Here is a 19,644-nt window from a genome sequence, read left to right on the forward strand (position 1 = left end):
ACACTGATTCAACGATTCATTACACAAATATTCCTACATAAGCTTCACAAGGCAATCATCACAAAGATTCATCACGAAGCCACTAATACATGAATACATATGTATATATATATATATATATATATATATATATATATATATATCCCATAATATATATATATACAAACATAGTCATCCACTCATAAATGCCACTAATACTAATTATAGTCATAGTTAATCTCATAACTCCAAGACAATATGGTAATTAGGTTTATAACAAATATCGTGAGATTTACTCACCTTGAAACTCCCGCTGCGTCTTCAATACAGAACAAGGCAGCCAAACCACCCAAATTAGCTGTCCAAAGAATACCTCGTCACGTACCTAAGAAATTACAGCTCTGATTCAGTTAACGAATCACAAAGAATAATGTTCGAAACCCTAAATCGAACCAAAATTCCCAAAGTGACGCCAATTAAGGTGAAACCACATCCAATAACACCCAATATCTCCGGAATACTTCCACGATCGATATGTCCAAACCACAAGTCGATCGAATGCTCGGATCCTCACGGATCGAATAATTTCACCGATATGAAACGGTAAAAATCATAAAAAATCCATTCGAACTCCAAAATTTGCATATTATATATCGAAACGCTCGTATCAACGAGTAGAACATATATAATACCAAAAATAGTCCCTTACATGGCCGGAACACCACCGGAATGCCACCACAAGCGGTGGCGCACCGCTTCCTGCCAAAAACTCATTATTTCACAAAACTCTCAACATTAAAAAGCTTCATCTAAGCATGCTTGTGAATTTTCATAACTAGCTCGAAGTCAGAAAACAAGCATAAGAGATCGAAAACTACCTCACAAGCTGTGGATTACTGTTCAATCCAAGTTGAACCAACTTCCACGTAAATCGATCCAAACAACCACCAAGGATCGATCAAGTAGGCTGCTCTGAGCTCAACCAAGAAGACTTGAAGCCTCGCCGACGTCGGAACAAGGATTTCCGACTGGGTCCGAAATCCTCAAACTGCACCGCCTTGCTGCACTTCCTCCACCACGAATCGCCGCAAGAGGCTGCCACAGAGACGACCGCACGAGAGAGATGAAATCGTTCTGTGCAGGTTTCAAGGCTAGAGGTCGCCGGAAAAACCGGGTCGGATCACCTGGTTCGGGTCGGGTCAGACGCGAGTGAGGAGAGAGAACGGAGCGTTTCTGGTGATTTTCCGGAATGGTGAAAGTAAAATGGAAATAGTAAATTTCCAAAAGTGGAAACTCCTATTTATAGAACTTTCCCAAAACTTCCGCAGACCATAACTTTCTCATATGAACTCCGATTGACGCGTTCCACATGTCCACGAACTCGTATCGACACGCTCTACAACTTTCATGAAGGAAGTTTTCGGAGAATCTCAATATATAAAAAGTCAACCTTTGCACCCCCCCTAAAACCATACTTTTCAAATAATTAATTCGTCCGAAACACTTTCGCTCGGTCCACGAACCATGAAACCGTCCTATAACCACAATTTAGATTCCGGAAAATTCTCGGAAAATAATGACGAATTTCCTGGGTACTACAACCAAAGCCCTCGAAATCCTTGATCGAGACCCCAGCGTCGCTACAGGAGAAACATTAATCTCTCCAAGCCCATGCTGCCATCGTCTCGCCACTGTCCGGTCTGGAGAGCACGAGCCTCCCCGCCGCCATCACGAAACCTAGGTTTCGCCTTCCGGGGTCGCTCCGCATGTTTCGGAGGCCCTCTCATTCTTCTTGTTTGGTCTAATCCAGATGCAATGACGAACTTTCAGACTTTACTATCTATTAATCTATCTATGATGGTTGCAGAGAAAGAAGAAAAGAAAGAACACTGAGACGAGGAATAATACTAGTGAGATAGAAGATAGACTAGAAGATAAAGAGATAAAACTTATGTTTTCTAACCTTATTAAACAATGTTTACTGTTTTGTTGCTAAATAAACCGTGTTTGTCTTGTGGAGCACAATAATTAATGAGTTTTAATATCTTTTGCTAGGGTGTCGCAACAGTAATTTTTTACATATTTGATGTACAATTGTACATAAGAATAAAAGTCAAGCATTCTCACCATTGCAATATGAGGAGCAGAGACAACTACATGTCTGACGTAGCCAATTACTTGCTCATCAAGAAAAATATTGGAGGCAAAGATCCAAAGTAATATGGCTCAAGGATGGTGATAGGAATTCTGCTTTTTTTCATCGTAAAGCTTCTAACAAAAAATGCAAGAATACAATTAAGGGTTTGCTCACTGACAATAATGAATGGACCACTGATCCTGATGAAGTTAAACAATTGCTCCTAAATTACTATAGAGACATCTTCTCTACTGAAGGCACATGTGATGCTGCAATCTCTGAGATTTTTAGGGCAACTCGACTGAAAGTTGCTCCACACATGAATGAGGATTTATTGAGGCCTTACTCTGATGATGAAATTACGGATGCGTTGTTTCAAATGCACCCTTCAAAGAGTCCTGGACCTGATGGTATGTCTCCCTTTTTCTTTCAAAAGTATTGGAATATTGTTGGTTGGATGTGTGTCTAGCTATTTGGAACTTTCTTGAGAATGGCGAGATATGGCCTGCTTCAAATTTTACACACTTGTGCCTAATTTCAAAAATTGCAAACCCCACTACTGCATCTCACTTTCGTCCTATAGCTTTATGCAATGTTATCTACAGAATTAGTTCCAAGGTTGTAGCTAATAGATTGAAGAAATGGCTTCCAGACATTATTTCTCCTTTGCAGAGTGTATATGTTCTGGGTCGTTTGATTTCTGACAACACCCTAGTGGCTACTGAGGTGGCACACTTTATGCATAAATTGAGACATCAGGAGGAAGGCTTTTTCTCCCTCAAACTGGACATCAGTAAAGCTTATGATCGCCTTGAATGGAATTTTTTGCAGGCTATATTAACTAAGTTGGGTTTTGACTCTAAATGGATTAGTATGGTGATGAGTTGTGTAAAGTCTATCACTTATGCTATTATTGTCAATGGGGAACAGTCTAACAGCATTACCCCAACCAGGGGAATTAGGCAGGGTGATCCATTGTCACCCTACCTTTTTATACTTTGTACAAAAGGACTTTCAGCTTTGTTATCTCAAGCAGTTGAGTCTGGTTTTCTCAAGGGTTTGAAAATGTGTCCTCAAGCCCCTACTCTTCACCATCTTTTCTTTGCAGATGATAGTTTCTTATTTGGTGAGGCCTCAATACATGAATGTCTTCGGGTAAGAGCTATCCTGAACACATATGAGCAGGCGTCTGGACAAAAAGTCAATTACCAGAAGAGCAGTGTGTTGTTTAGCAAGAATGTACCACAAGAGCTACAAGCTGAACTTGCTACAGTACTTGAGGTAAATTGTGTTGATGAACATGACAGATACTTGGGGCTAGCTGCCATTACGTGTGGGTAAATCCAAAATTGCAAACTTTCAATACATCAAAGAGAAGCTCATCAAAAAGCTACTAAATTGGAAGTCCAAGATCCTAAGCTGTGTAGGTAAAGAAGTCCTTATTAAGGCACTTGCTCAAACTATGCCACTGTATGCGATGAATTGCTATTTGTTGCCAAAAGGCAGCTTCCCTTTGTCACAATTGAAACTGATTGCCTTACTGCAGTCCAAGCAATCAGACATCCTCAATATGAGTTTTCAAAGTATGCAGGCATCATTGCTGACATCCATGACCTGCAGATGAAGTTCCAGGAAGCACAAATCAGTTTTGCCCCCAGAGAGTGCAACCGAGTTGCACACAGACTTGCAAATATTGGTTTTGAATCAGGTCAAAATGAGTCTTGGTTCCAGCAGGCTCCTATTTGTATTACTGATGTACTCCATTATGATCGACTATAACCATCTGAGCTAGGCTCTCTTCAATAAATTCTTTCTTTCAAAAAAAAAAAAAGAAGATTAAAAGTCAAGAACAACCAAAGTTAATATAGTGCCAAGGGAGAGGATCCCGCGGATCACTACTAAATTGTTAGCATATAAGTCATTTTAATTGGTAATCAACTTATTCACTCACATTCTAATTTGGTGCCTAAATCTCAAATTTCAATCCTGCAAATGCTAACTCGTCTTATTAAATCCAAACAATTGATCTCTGGCTATTCTTTAAAGCTTGAATTTCTTTCTGTGAGGATAAGATCTTTCCTTGACAAAATGATCATTTTCCTTATCATCAATCATCGATGTACATGGTATGGACAAAAATCCCATTACGAGTAACTTGATCCTACGGATGCCTGCATATCATTAATCCAAAGATTGCGTTAGTAATTACACGATAATAACAAAGATTCATTAAGAACCTTCATATGGTAACTTGTAGGACAAAGTTTTTGTGGCAGATCTATTAGTTGGATTATCCCGAAGTTGCACCTTATATATATTCATAGACAGGGTTTTGGAACCATACATATCAAACTGATTTCTTCTGTGTATCGCTTTGCGTGAAATATTAACGATGGCTTTGGCCAAGAGTTTAATGATATTTTTCTTGGTGATGGCTTGTTTCGGGGTTTGCTTTGGTGCCGTTTACAAGGTGGGTGACTCTGAGGGATGGAGATATAAAGGTTTCAACTACACGGCTTGGAGACTTGATAAAGACTTCACTGTTGGAGACTCTCTCTGTAAGTTTTTTTCTTTTAATTTCCCCCTATTTTTGAAGCTATATGAACGGGTGTGGATCTGAGACTAAAATATGTACTCTAACGAAAACTAGGGTTTTGTGTTTTCGATTCGTTTTATCTTATATTTTGTGTGGTTCAATCTATATAAAAGAAAGATTCTGCACCCTTCTTATCTTATATTCTGTGTGGTTTAACCCTCAGCTTAATTCACCGAGTTTTGTCCTCGTTTAAAAGAAATAAATATATACATGGATACCCAATTTTTATTTGTATTCGTAAGATGATGAATACAGTTATGATTCCACCAAGTCATTAATGGTCTTCATGACATTAATGTCTTATACGTACGTACTACGTACTGGCCGGCCTATATGGATTTTAACATGCTAGCTTTGGTATTGATTGGACAAATTCTAACAGACCAGATGTTTTGTTTTTTTCCCTGTGAAATGTTGTGAAGCCAAACATTTGCGGATTACAATACACTTTGTTTCGTTCTTTTGAAATGTCGGTTTGCCTTTGTTTAGACACAAATCACTCGTATGCATAAATCAAAGACTGTACATATATGACTCCTCAATTTTTACACATTGCATACATGTAGTGTTTGTGTACAAAGGAAAGGACAGTGTAGTGCAAGTCGATCGCAAACATTACCAAACATGCAATTCGACGGATCCAATTAACGAAACCAGATCTGGCAACGATACTATTACCCTAGACAAGCCTGGCCACTTCTTCTACATCACCGGTTACAAGGAACACTGCGAGCGTGGACAGAAGCTTGACATCAGAGTTTCCCCTCCAACTAGTCCAAGTCCAAGTCCAAGCCCTAGCCAATCACCACACAAGAGCAGTGCTCCATCCATCCAATCTTCAGCTGCGATACCTGCTCTAATATTGATGGCTATGGCTGTGGTCGTCCTTTCCTCTACTGCCTAATAATTTAGGAGGATTTACTTCTCTTTTTATTTATTTGGTCATGGACCCATAGAATTTGTTTGGTTTTAATTGGTGTTAAGTTATTTGACCTATTCGGATTTCTGTCAAGTATAATAGCTGGTTAAAGGCTTTGGCCTTGATTTGAATCATTCGAAATTAAGTTTCTGGGTTTCACTGGCCACAAATGTGGACCTCTCCTACAGCGACAACTCTTATCAGTGGTGAGCTATGATTCGGTTGATGCACAAAAAAGTTCCAATCAATGAGGAGTCTAATGCATGACTTCAATTTTGGTTCAGCCTAGGCTGCAGTAGGCCGGTGTACATCTTTATTAGATGATTATGCCTCAAGACTAAGCATCATGATTATGAAATAATATTGTCTCATTAAGATCTTAAGGTCATTGAACTTTAGGCTAGGTTAGGGTTTTGTATTTTCATCTTAAGACTAACTAATTAAGAATATCGATATTCAATACTTTGTTCATGAATGTGTTATTCTTTGCACATTAATGAGCACAAAATCGATGCAACACTAAAACAGTCAACATGTGAAGCAAGCAAAAGAGGAAGAAAATCATCTAAATAATAGAGAATCCATATGTTATCACCTAATTCTTATTAAGAGCATCTTTAGCAATGCTAGCTATTTTTGAGTCAAATTTTAGTCAAAGTAGCTAAAAAGTCATTTTAGCCAGCCACTTTAGAAATACGTCTGCATCAATGCTCTCTATTTTAGTTAGTTTTGAATTTATATAATTTTTTAAATGAAGATTAAATAATTGAAATGTATTTACAAATTACATAAAATAACTTAAAATGAATGTTTTAAATTATAGAGAGCCTCATCTCGCTCTCTATATTTAGGAGCTAGATAGCTAAAAGTTATAATGCATAGCCACTTAAGAGTCTGGTGCGGCTGCTAAAATAGATAAAAAGCTAAACATCCTCTCCAAAATAACTAAGGAGCCAAAATAGAGAGTCTGTTAAAGATGCTCGATCTAAGTAATATTTTTCTAATGATGTTCTAATGCTTTCGTTTTCACCGATCCCGGCCTCATGCGCTCCACTCCCTAAGACTTTATATATAAGTAAATGAGAATGTACGAACCATCACACGCTGGTCCAAAACAATGATAGATGTTTAATTTGGATCCATATATGGTCCATGAACTACTGTTGAAGCAATATGTAATAAGTGAAACTAGCTTTAAGCCTAGCTAGATTTGTGGCACTCAAATGGGAAATTTACGCGTTGGAACCATACACAATCTTTGTCGGCAGGACGATAATGGTTCGTGGTGAAATGACAAGACACCATTGTTAAGCTTATGGATCTAATCTGTTTATCAAATGATGCATTCGATCATATTGAGAGCAATGAAGGGGGAAACAACTTTCACTGTACATTATTGCCCTAGTTTAGACATGAATGTCGTGACCAAATCTCAGTGGTCGTATCATTTATAGATTGAACAGAGGCCTTAAATATTACCATATGGCGTATGTCGTCCCTGCTGTGTAGCTAGGTCTATCCTGTCATGCATGGATACCCTGTGACGATACAGACTGTGTCGACTTATAGCAGCTGTACAAATATCAACTACCACTTTCAGAAATATATTCATTACTACCTATTTGGGGTAAAAAAAACTGAAATCTGCTCTATGATTAGCTTAATTATATACTAATCTCATAATTATGTTATTTAAGATCTTCTCAAATCGGTTTTTACTGCATAATTGCATATAAAATATAATAGAACCAGGAACACAGCCATCACGATCAAATCTATGACACCATGCAACCAGTAATTAAAAGATTAGAAACAGATCATGAGATTTGCGAACGTTATGTCGCATCTCATTACGATGCAACCAAAAAATGTTGGTTTTTAAGTATCTTTCTTTAATTATTTAGTATGTACTATAAATTAATATAAGCTGGTGCAGTTAATTACGCTTAAAATCGATCTTGATGAGCAGTATCCAAAGTTTCCAAATTTAGCTTCAGAATATAAACTATTTTTGGGCTTAATTAATTGGTGATATATAGTTAATTCGCAATTGATTTGAAAGGATCGATTTGGCATGGCTTCTTCCCACTGTCCTCAAGCAGATTTGAGGTAATTAAGGACAATATCTTCATTCAATTCGCGGCATTCAATATGTAACTATCTTTCTTGGCATATCTGAACATGTATGTAAAGTTGTGAACTATTCCAACTCCCCAACCTTAATTTTGGTACCTAGATATAGGCATATAGCTACTGCCATTATCTCTTGCTCTGTGAGTCTATGGCAAAGCTGAAGCTAGGTCATGTATATGTATCAATGCCTTCAATTCCATGAACATGCATGTGTTTCTGCGTTCACTTCTTCCACTCGGTACGTGCCTACCTTGTAACAAACTAGCATATATAGCTAGAGTTAGCCCAACTGATCGATCAAGCAGTTGGTATTTAAAGGCTCTATTTACTCACTTCTGTACGTAACTTGACGCCCTTAATTGTTCATTGATTTCTATAAATCATTTTCTCATTTGTTTGATTCTTGTTTTAACTCTATCTCATCTAATTTTTTAAATGTTTGAGTTGGTGTAGAGGTTGTGGAAATTATTCTATGCACCGACTGTGCAAATGACCTAACACTTATAAGATGATCTCAACAATTGATATTTATAATTAATATTTTTATTAATAACCTAATAGTGTATTTAATATAATCTAACCATCCATTTATGTCAGTGCAACTGCACGTCGGTACTCTGAATCCTCCCCCGTGTAGGAGTAAATGCAAAATGAGAAAGCCTTATGTTTTCAAAGTGATATAGCATATAATGAATCTAATAAAAGTATTTGGTTTATTCTTTTTTTTTTTTGGTCAAAAATTCGGTTTATTCTCCATTCCTAACTGTGCTGAGTGAGAGGCTTTTTGTAATAAAATTGCATACTTCTTTTTATTCGATATAGTTAAGTAGAGATGATATCAATGCTATCATCAGTCACGCCAATTTTGTTATATGTTCAATTTAGAAAATCATTTTCATAAATTTATGATCTCAAAAGTAACAATTGAATTAAAACTCATGAGTAGTCAAAACAAAATGGATATGAATTGTGGGAGGCTATATCTTCTTTTTTACTTAATTAAACTAAGCACATGACACCATAGAACCATGTTGTTCTTTGTTTCTGTCAAACTAAAAGAAAAAATAAATACAATACCATTATTTATTAATTGATTAGATCAGTTGCTTAACATGGAGTTCAGACAATTACTGGGTCAGTTCCGGGATGTTTCCCTTTACTTCTAGCCTCCTTTCTCAATTAAACTAAATAAAAAGTAAAAAAATTAAATTAAAACTAAAATAAAAAATTAAAATGTAAATACACGAGCGCCAGCTGAGCCGGCTAAGAAGCCGAGTTTCCCGCTTACGGGAAGCGTAACCCAGAAACCAACACGCGCAGTTGCACGTGCAAGGACACCACACACGATTCCGTAACAACCTAGAGTAAAAAAATAAATAAAAAATACAAAAACGACAAGCAGTAGGACTCGTGTATATAACTGACTCCCTTCTACTTCCCAAACACGCCGTTCCCACTCTCTCACTCTCTCTCCCTACCTTCTTCTTCTTCTTCTTCTTCTTCTTCTTCATCAAAACCACCACTGTAAACTGTACCTACCCTTTTTAACAACCAGAGAAAGCATTTCACATTGTTCAGCCATTAATACCTCCCACCCCAAAAGCGTGATATCGAACCCGGCCTCACTCGACACGTTGCCATTGCTACTACTTCACAGTACTCGATCTCTAGCACTCCCACACCCAACAACAAATTTATCAAAATCGTGAATTTTCCCTAGCTATCATTCTCTCGAAATGGAGCTGAGTAAGGTGACCTTGGAGATCTTCACGAAGCTCGAGCAGCAATGGCTCTCTCACTGCGAGGCCTCCAAGAAGACACGGATTCTCAGCATTGACGGCGGCGGAACCACCGGCATTGTCGCCGGACAAGCCCTTATCCATCTCGAGGACCAGATCCGCCTCAAGACCCGCGATCCCCACGCTCAAATAGCCGATTTCTTCGACCTCGTCGCCGGAACCGGAATCGGAGCAGTCCTCGCCGCCATGCTCGTCGCCGATGACGGCTCCGGCAGGCCTCTGTACACTGCTAGAGATGCTGTAAACTCGGTCGCCGAGAAGAGCGAGAATTTGTTCAAGGCTAGGGTGGTAGGAGTTTTCCGCCGTGGCCGGAGATACTCCGGCGGAAGCATGGACAAGGCGCTGACGGAGCTGCTGACCAGGGAGGACGGCAAGGTCTTGACTCTCAAGGACACGTGTAAGCCTCTCCTGGTCCCCTGCTACGACTTGAAGAGCTCCGCACCGTTCGTTTTCTCCCGCGCCGACGCTTCCGAGTCGCCGAGTTTCGACTTCGAGCTTCGCAAAGTCTGCCGCGCCACGTCAGCGACGCCGAGCCTGTTCAAGCCGTTCGACCTGAGCTCGGTGGACGGAAAGACGTCGTGCTCGGCCGTGGACGGAGGTCTGGTCATGAACAACCCGACGGCGGCGGCTGTGACGCACGCGCTCAACAACAAGCGTGACTTCCCCTCCGTCAACGGCGTGGAGGACTTGCTCGTTTTGTCCTTGGGGAACGGGCCCCTGAGCGGACGGCAGCCCCGCCGTGACGGCGAGTGCTCTCCCACTTCCGTCGTTGACATTGTGCTTGACGGCGTTTCCGAGACCGTTGACCAGATGGTGGGGAACGCCTTCTGTTGGAACCGTACGGACTACGTCAGAATTCAGGTAACAAATTTTTCCGTTCGATTGGCTTCTTTCTTCTTTCTTTTTTTTTTTTTTTTTTGGGTAAACGGAGTTTTGGTATTTATTTATTTATGATTTATTTTCAGGCCTTTGGATTGGGTAGTGACGGAGATGTGGGGCGGAGATCAGAGCAAGTGGCGGTGTTGAAAGAGAGAGGAGTGGAGACGTTACCGTTTGGCGGGAAGCGGTTACTTACGGAGACAAACGGAGAGAGAATCGAGGGTTTCGTGCAACGACTCGTGGCTTGTGGAAGGAGCAGTTTGCCACCAAGTCCGTGCAAGAATTCGGCCGTTAGCCCTCTCGCTAACGGTTGTTAGTTAATTAGCACGGATTTTATTTTTAATTTGTAGGTTTGGGAAGTTGTAATTTTGTAAACCAAGCTCAGGTTCATGGTAGCAGGCTAGCAGCTAATAATAACCCCGCCACCTGTCGAGTTCTACCGGAAGTTCTAAATTCTAATCACCTAACTAATCGGCGCGATTGAACTTTAAATTTCCTTCTTAAAGTTTAACATGTTTTTGCTGCCTAGTCGGTTGGTGTTCATGTTCATCTTGCAAATTCCAAGTCATGTGACTGAGACTGCGGGTATATATCCCAACACATTTTTTGATGCCATATCCGAACACATTTGCATACTTTCCCCTTGGTTGCGTTGTTATTGCTAGCATTTTTCAAGGGTTAAAATAAAATATCCGAAAAGGAGGATCGATGGTGAAATTTTTTCGTGCTTCTCATATAGGATGCATGGTGATGTTGATATCCAATCCATTGTTTTTATTGCCCATGCTTTCTTGACCATATTAGATGATCATGTTATGTAATAGATCATGTATGTTAGGGATACAATAGACATCTGAAAAATGCTAGTAATAGTAATTTTGTATTTATATCAATTAGACATCTGATCTGATTTCATAATGAACACTAGTCTGTAATCACATGTAGACTATATTGCATGCTTTGCATGTATAAGAAAATTTCTCATTAAAAAAAATATATAGTGAAAAATCACTTTTAAAAAAAAAAAATTAGAAAGTTATTTGTAGATAATGGATTTGCAAAAAAGTTAGTAGTTTTTCATGGAGTGGGGTAGTTTTTCCCAAAAACTTGTCTGTTTCACCATTTTTTTTTTTTTGTAATTTGACTATATTGAGCATCTCTAATAGTGAAAGCTATTTTTTTAGCTCAATCATCTAAAAGTTAAATTTAATTAATAAATTTCTAGCTTTTGCTCCAGCAGTATTAGCTAAACTAAAAAAAATTGAACGTGGAGTCTTTAGCGTTTTGTTATTTTCTCTCTCCTCCCTAGCTAAATTTAGCTAGAGATTTTAACAAAAGCCAAATTTGACTTTCATATAGCTATTCTGCTAGACTATCTCAAATTAGCCAAATTTTTTACTTTTTGTTGAAATAGCTAGCCTGTTGGAGATGATCCCTATCTATTTTATGAATACTAAAGTTTTTTAATATTTCAGGGTTAATTTGATACATTTTTTTAGTTTCGACTGACAACAGCTCTTCTTTTAATAATAGTATAGACGATTTTAACACATCAACTCTTGAGTAATAAAGTCTTGAAGACTGTTGTTCATTATATTCACCTTTTCGTGTTCCTAGAGATGCAAACTTCATGGTAAATGCTCTTGTTGCATTTATATTTTATGTTTTTTTTTTTTTTAATGTTGGAAATCAAGTGTTCTTCTTTTTAATATATTGTGAGCGTTCAATTTCGATTACTTTGACGCTAATTGCCCTCATGGATCTGACTTGTAATTTACTTTGATAAAAGAAAAAAAAAACCTTGTAATTTATTTCTTCTTTTTTTATATATGAAAAAAAGAGCTATAATGTAATAAAATAAGATAATATAATCGATTCACATAAACTTACTCAGAATTTAGACGTCTAAACATTCGCCTATATATATGTAATTATGTATATCTTCAATTCTGGTTAGTTTATGTACGAAGTGAATTATGGAAGAACGTATGGAAGTGATAGAACCAAGAACCCCTTCATCTTTTGAGAGGATGCACAGCTGAAAGTACCTCGTCTACAAAGCTACACTTCTCGTGAGTGGTTAATACTAAAACTATCATTGAGATTGAAACATTAGTGGTACGGTTGCCATGAAACGTGTGTCATGAACCCTGGTTACCCACTACGTCGTGTTTCAATTCTCCCAGTCCCATACACAGCATTAACCATGCCATGCAGTCATGGCTTCACTTTTAGCCACTCAACATTCATGGTACTTTCAGAATGATGCGTTTAGCTGTAGCAGCTAGCGAGGGCTATAGATAGTTAACTCTGCAGAGTCTTTCGCAAAATCCAGCTACCGAAGTTAACATGCAGTAATTACTAGATCCAATACGTTTTTAGGTGAGAAAGATCCACCTCAGTACCTAACTTCTTATAAGTTTTCACTTTCTGGGGGTATCTCAGTTATCTCCCTCCACTTCTGGTAGGTAAGTTTGGTGCAGTACAATTAACGCCGTACTCTTTATTTGGCTCGAGACGGAACAGAAAACCCTACTAGCTCGTTTATTTTTCGATCTGCTTCTTTTCTGGGGGTGGTGTCATTTTCTTCGTCTTCCTCCTTGCCCCGTTGCATAGATCAGTGATTAGTATACTTCACAGCGTTATTGATGACGATAATGTCAACCAACAGGACAAGATTTGCAGCCGATTAACGTTAAATATATATCTAGCTTAGATTAGACAACCTGTGTTGATGTGGACTCCCCGTGACTCCGTGAGCATCATAATATCATATAGGAAAATATTAGGTACCAGAATCCTACGGGTTTCAGTGAATATGGTTTTTTTGTGGGCGAGGGGACCTCGTGATTTTAATTTTAGAAATGGATTTTTGTGGCTAAATAACTGATTCTTCTTCCCTGTACAACTTTCACAGGAATGTATTCGTTACAGCAAGAAAAACAAGCTAGGTTTTGGCCTGTTAATTTTCTACTGCGTACTAGTATATTGTTGTTTATGAGAATTTGCAGGTTGCATATGTCTCTTTTGCATAGCCAAAAGCCCAAAATAATTACCGTCCTGCTCAGTACCACATTGCTTGCAAGTTCGGACCTATAAGAGATATATATAAATGAGCTGTACCGAAATCCCCACAACGTGCTTTGCATTTTTCCAATATTTGGTTATGGATCTGTACTGCAATTAATGCTTAAGTTGATGATACTGGATTTTTCGAAGAACTTGATGCATATGATTAAAATGCCAACAAACTAGAGATTACTGGACAAACAAAGAGAGATCTAACTAAATATTTAGTACAATAGATGGCATTGTTTTTCATCTTCATCTAGCTACTATCACATTTCATTTTCTCTCTTCTGTGTCTAAAGAGAACAAAAAAATCATTATTGGACGAAAGATTAACAAATATGAGGGTGCAAAAACTTATCTCGTTAAAGTTACAATTATGTATAGAAAAAGTTCACTCCAACGAAGAAAAAACAACGTCGATCACAACACACAACTTCCTTTAATACAAATTGAATTACACGAAAACAAAGTGCACAATTGCTACAAAAAGCATTTAATAAGTGAGTTTGAAGTTATACGCAGTCACCTAATAAAATGTTGAAGAAAAAATATCTCACAATAGAAAAGTGACAAATAAAATAACTTATAAGTGGGTGACTCACACTCAATTGTACTGAAATATTTTGTGATTAAAACCTAACATTTAACGGGTGGTTAAGTTGAGACAATATCGGTATAATGGTAGACCACGGACTACACTTGTCGTTATTTAACATAAAATACTTCATGCATGTACGTTATGTAAGAGTGTAAGACCGACTAAATTTCACTATTAATGGTGTGTAAAAGATAATCTTTGCAATTTTGCTTCTACTTGCCTTCCAAATTGATTAACTCTTTGTTGCGAATAGAGTTGTGGGCATGAAATCTGGTAACTAGAGATGAGACAACATAATTATTTTACTCTGCTAATCATATAATATTATTCTTGATTCTGAAATATGAAGCAAGTACGAATAAATATATACACGAATAGATTTCAATTATAAAGTCTAAAATTAGTTAAGAAAAAATATATGGATGGCTTGCGACTTCAAATATAGGCAGCTAGCTAATATGGGTGGCTCCAAACTAAGCCTAATTATACGTGCTAAGCTGCCTAAGCAAGTGGTAATTTGAAACAACCTGAAGCCGACAAGTTTGGGGAGTGAGTAGTCAAATCCCAGGGTGATGTTTTAGCCTTTGGCCCACCCCCTCAGATTTTTAACACAAAAAAGTGAAAAACCCTCTTTTAATTTGTTTCTTGTGTACCAAACAATTTAAGTTGAATAATCCACACAGTACGTGGCTCAATGCTCTTAGTTTCTCGTTCACTAATTATTTGGGACAAGAACCATGGACAATTTGCTAGGTTGTTTAATATTCTTCAATCTTCACAAAGTTTTGGTACTATCATGCTAATCCCTCTTCCAAGTTGCAATTTTATATCATCAGGCAACCCTCTTAATCAAAGGTAATTACTATGGGAAAAAGCAGAGATGCTTTTACCTTCTTCTTCTTGGCCCTGTCACATAGGATGCCATGAAATTGGATAATAATATTGCATCATATTTTGTGCTCTGACTTTAGATCTTTTCCGATGGTTTTCTTTTTATTCACATATTCACTGTCTAGTTACCTGTAATTGCCAGGTAACTAAACCCAGAAACCTTCTTCTTTATTTGGAATTGCCAGGTGACTGTAATTCGTGTGGTAAAAATTAGTTATATTACCTCACTCTGGCGTGATAAAATTCATGACTATATTTTCAAAGCTGCATATCTAAGAACAAACCCTTAAACTATATATATTTCCAAAATAATTGCTAATATATGATCAAATTCATTCTGTTAATTATTGAACAAATGTGTCTTATTGCATTGATACTTCCCAAGAAAGCTAGCCAAATTTTATTCCCCAACAGAAACTGCGCAAGTCACATGAAATTACTCCTGCTACTGTCATTGTGGTTAAAGACATATATATAGATATATATCATATATCTTCTGACCCATTACGCATCTACTATATCTAGCTACTTTGTTTTCACTTTTGATCTGATGGTGGTTATTAAAAAATTACAGATTCTTGTAGTAGGATCTTCTTTTTACTCATAGGCTTGTTTCTTCTTTATGTTAATGGTTTCATATCAATGATCATTCAAGGAGCAGCTAGCTAGAAAAAGATGGAGCTAGATATGTAGATTGTTTTACTTCTTTCAGGACTAAAGCAGATTCTAGCTAGGCTTTTTAAATTTAATAAAGTTCCATTATGTACTTAAATATGTTTCTTACACAATTTTTTAATATACAATAGGTTATCATATGATTAATAAATAGTTTAATCATCATTATATAATTACTTATGCATGATTTCGTTTAGGTCTCTCCCCATCAGATGTATGAGAAATGGAGATTTAGAAAGTGTGTCTTGAAGTTGTTGGTTTTCCATTTATACCCGTTTCATCAATATAACATATATTCAAACAATATAGGAGTGATAAATTAATTAAGAAAGAGGAAGAAATTATTAAGAGAGTGGAAGTTGTATGTGTACTTTGGTAGGCAATCTTATTCAATACACAATCATGATGTCCATTTGATTAAAACCTAAGATACCAACAGAGAGTGTAAGACTGTTACTTGTTAGTGAATAACCCAATTGATTAAGACCCAAGTTATACTCTTCAAAAGAATCATGTCCATTTCCATCAAAACAAGCATTGAGATCCTCTTTTTAATCACTCATCTCCAACTACTTAAAAAGCTTGTTTTGCTATTATTTGATAATCATTAACTTGAAGCTTGTCGAAGCAAACACCGTATTAGCTAAGCTCTATCGTCCCTAGTCCCCACAAGACATGCCTAATCAAGAAAACATTTACTCTTCTGTCTCTTGAAACTTGATCAGACGTGCATCTACATATGTCGAAGTTATTAGCTAATAGTAATAAACCCACTCTCAAAATGTCATGTTGAACCTTGCATGTGATAACCTAAATCCTCAATTATTAAATTTAAATTATTGACATTAAAAAATTGCACATTGTTTTAGGAAAAGAGATGCAGAGAGAATAGTAGAGAGAATAGGAAGAGAATGACTTCTATCTTTCATTGATAATATGAGCCTCTTTATATAGAGGATTACAAGAAGCAAAGAATTTGTGTCTGACAAGGTAACCGAATCATACAATGATTGAAATATCTCCGTAGATATCGGTAAGACTAACTGTATTACAACTCAGACAAGTAATCAGAGCTTGGCCCAGACACACAAACTAGCTAGGTGTCTTTAAACACTCCCCTTTGTGTTGCCCAAACGTGGTGCTCCTCTCGTTGCCTCGTCAAAAACTTTGCCGAGTAACAAAAATCTAGTGGGACAAAAATAACATCGGTCGAAAGGGAAAAAGAGTACAACACATCATTCACGTTTCGAGACCAAACATGTAGACATCTCCCCCTGATAACTACGATCATGGGAGTTATGATAACTTCCGTAAACTGATGCTTGCAACATGTTTCTTGAACGTGGATTTAGGCAATGACTTAGTAAACAAGTCTATCACATTGTCCTCAGATCGAACCTGGTTCACTCTAATCTTAAGAAGAGTCTGTTGTTGCTGATTATGCTTGGTACGTTGTCGTTTTTGATGTACCGTTGCTTCATTTGTTCAAAGCAATTAGCATTATCCTCATAAATGCTAGTAGGCTCATCTGTGGTAGACTTCAAACCACAATTGCTTCAAACATGAGTAATTATAGATCCAATCCACATATATTCACGAACCGCTTCGTGAAGAGCAATAATCTCTGCATGGTTCGAAGATGTTTCTGGTGGCTTTCTCCGGGTACCTCACACAGAATGCTAACCGTCTGGGGTACCGATCCAACTCCTAAATCCTGTATCAAGAACACACGCTTAGAGGGGTAAACCGTACCGGACGGTTTACGCCTCTCCGATGCTTGAATGAGAAACTAATATAGATGTGTATCAAGTAAATAGTGGACAAAAGGAGTTATTACCCGTAAAAGGTGGTTGTGCTAATGCCTTTATACTCGAGCATGTGAAGGGAGTCTCCCCCATCTTCGATGTGGGACACTAGTTGTTCTTCTGATGCCATATCAGTCCACCTGTTGTGTAAATAGTTGGGCTGTGCTGGTCTTGCCCAGGGCCCTGGGTGCCCGGGGTGGCATCCCAAATGAGCCCCGCCATGGTGGGTCGTGAACCCGGCCCATGGCATAGTACATGGGAGTACCGATGGGGCCCAGCCGATAGTGCCAAACTTAGTTGAGACTTCCCTAGTATGTACAGAAGATATAGCGACTAGGGTCTGTTTTGTAGACCTCCAAGATATCGCGGTCTTACCCATGGTGAACACTTAACCAGTTTGGGAACGATCTTTGTTTGGGTCAGAGAGCTACCCAGCATCAGCAAAACCTTCCAAAACACTAATGTCATTTTGGGATGGGAATAGAGGACGCAGGCTAGTGTTGGTGGCGTTCCTGGTGTGTGATGGGTCTGAATCCATCATCTCTCTATATGGATAGAACAAGCTCATATCAATCGTACATCTCAAGGATCGAAAGATATCTTTTACACCAGTCCAATGGTGTCGCATTGGCGCAGAGCTATACTTAGCTAACAAGTTCACTGCAAATGAGATGTCCGATCTTGTGCATTGAGCTAAGTACAATGATGCGCCTATTGTACTCAAGTAGGGCACTTCTGCCTCTAGCATATCTTAGTCATCATCCTTCGGACAAAGAAGATCATTTTTAGGATCAAGACTACGAAAGGTCATGGGTGTGCTTGAAGGCTTGACCTTGTCAAAACGCTTAAGCATCCATCAACACGATGCTCAAGTTCAAAATTGAGACATAATCGTATTCTTCCAAGATCCTTCATCTTAAACTCGGATTTCAAGTGTTCAGCGGTTTCCCTTAACTCTTTAAGGACGTCCAATGAAGATCATGTCACCAACATGAACCGCAATAGAATCCGGAACTTGTCATAGAAACGCGCATGCATAGTTCATCATTGACATATCTCTTTCCAATCAAGTAGTCACTTTAGTGAGCATTTCAACCTCTTTGCAAACGCGTTCCGTTGTCTAGAGCCACTTGACTTGGGTAAATGAAGTTCACCATGAACCTTCATATATATTCCGTACCTAGATACTCATAAAGATACGTAGTGACCACATTCATAAGCTGCATGTTCAGTTATTCGGAAACTACCAAACTGACAGGGTATTAGAGTGTAATGACATCCATTACCGGAGAATATGTCTCCTCGTAGTCGATTCCAGGGCGTTTTGTGAGAAGCCTTGCGCCACAAGGCGAGATTACCATCTCTTTTTCTCATCACACTTTCTAACGAAGACCCATTAGTCAACAAGTTCTATGTTAGGATGTGTTGACATCACTGACTCGAAAAACCTTCCTCTTCGTTAGAGAATCCAAGTCAACCTCGATCGCATCTTTTCATGCAGGCCAATTTTCTCTATGTAGGCATTCATTCATCAAAGGAGCGTGGTTTGTTATCATCGGACTCAACAAACTCATGCGCAAAAAAAAATGCACGAATACATCATCAATCATGATGGAGTTTCTATTCCATATCTCATATACACTAGTGTAATTTTCAGAGAACTCTATATTCTCAGGAATAGGTTCTGACGTTGAGGAGTCCCTCAACGATAACCTTAATCCGGAACATTCTCATGAGATGGATTTTGAGTGTCAATGATCAAAGGATTGAATTGTGCTAATGTATCATTCGAACCCACGGGCCTCCCACCCATCCTAGCTGGCGCCATGGTCTATGACGCCAGAGTACCACTCTCTATGGCGATGGTGCCATGCCTACCTCCGTGTAGGGTGGCAAAACGTCCTCTCATATAGACGTCTATCCTTGCAGGCATATTTGTAGCATATATGTGTGATTTCATCACTTTAGCCGGGACAGACCACGGCAATTCCTGTCGTTTCTGTTGAACATCCGTGTTCTTATCTCCCCCTAACGACTGGAAGACTGTCTCATCAAAGTGACAATCCACAAATCTAGCATTAAAGAGATCGCCTAGCAAGGGTATTAAGTGGCGCTATTGTTGGAGTCTCAAATCCAACGTATTTGCCTATTTGTCTGTGAG

At 38.3% G+C, this 19,644-nt stretch overlaps 2 protein-coding genes across 2 annotated transcripts; both read left to right on the top strand.

Moving 5' to 3' along the window:
- The first annotated feature begins 4,508 nt into the window (after positions 1–4,508).
- LOC133737792 (mavicyanin-like) lies at positions 4,509–5,616 on the top strand. The gene is made up of 2 exons (XM_062165288.1): positions 4,509–4,674; positions 5,279–5,616. Exons 1-2 carry the CDS (start codon positions 4,509–4,511, stop codon positions 5,614–5,616), a joined length of 504 nt encoding a protein of 167 aa, XP_062021272.1.
- Positions 5,617–9,209: 3,593 nt separating this feature from the next.
- On the top strand, positions 9,210–10,971 carry LOC133738172 (probable inactive patatin-like protein 9). Its single transcript, XM_062165627.1, has 2 exons — positions 9,210–10,424; positions 10,529–10,971. The coding sequence occupies exons 1-2, from the start codon at positions 9,501–9,503 to the stop codon at positions 10,757–10,759; spliced, it is 1,155 nt and encodes a 384-aa protein (XP_062021611.1). The 5' UTR covers positions 9,210–9,500; the 3' UTR covers positions 10,760–10,971.
- The last annotated feature ends 8,673 nt before the right edge of the window (positions 10,972–19,644 follow it).

Source organism: Rosa rugosa, chromosome 3, assembly GCF_958449725.1.
Source record: "Rosa rugosa chromosome 3, drRosRugo1.1, whole genome shotgun sequence".
NCBI classification, from domain to species: domain Eukaryota; kingdom Viridiplantae; phylum Streptophyta; class Magnoliopsida; order Rosales; family Rosaceae; genus Rosa; species Rosa rugosa.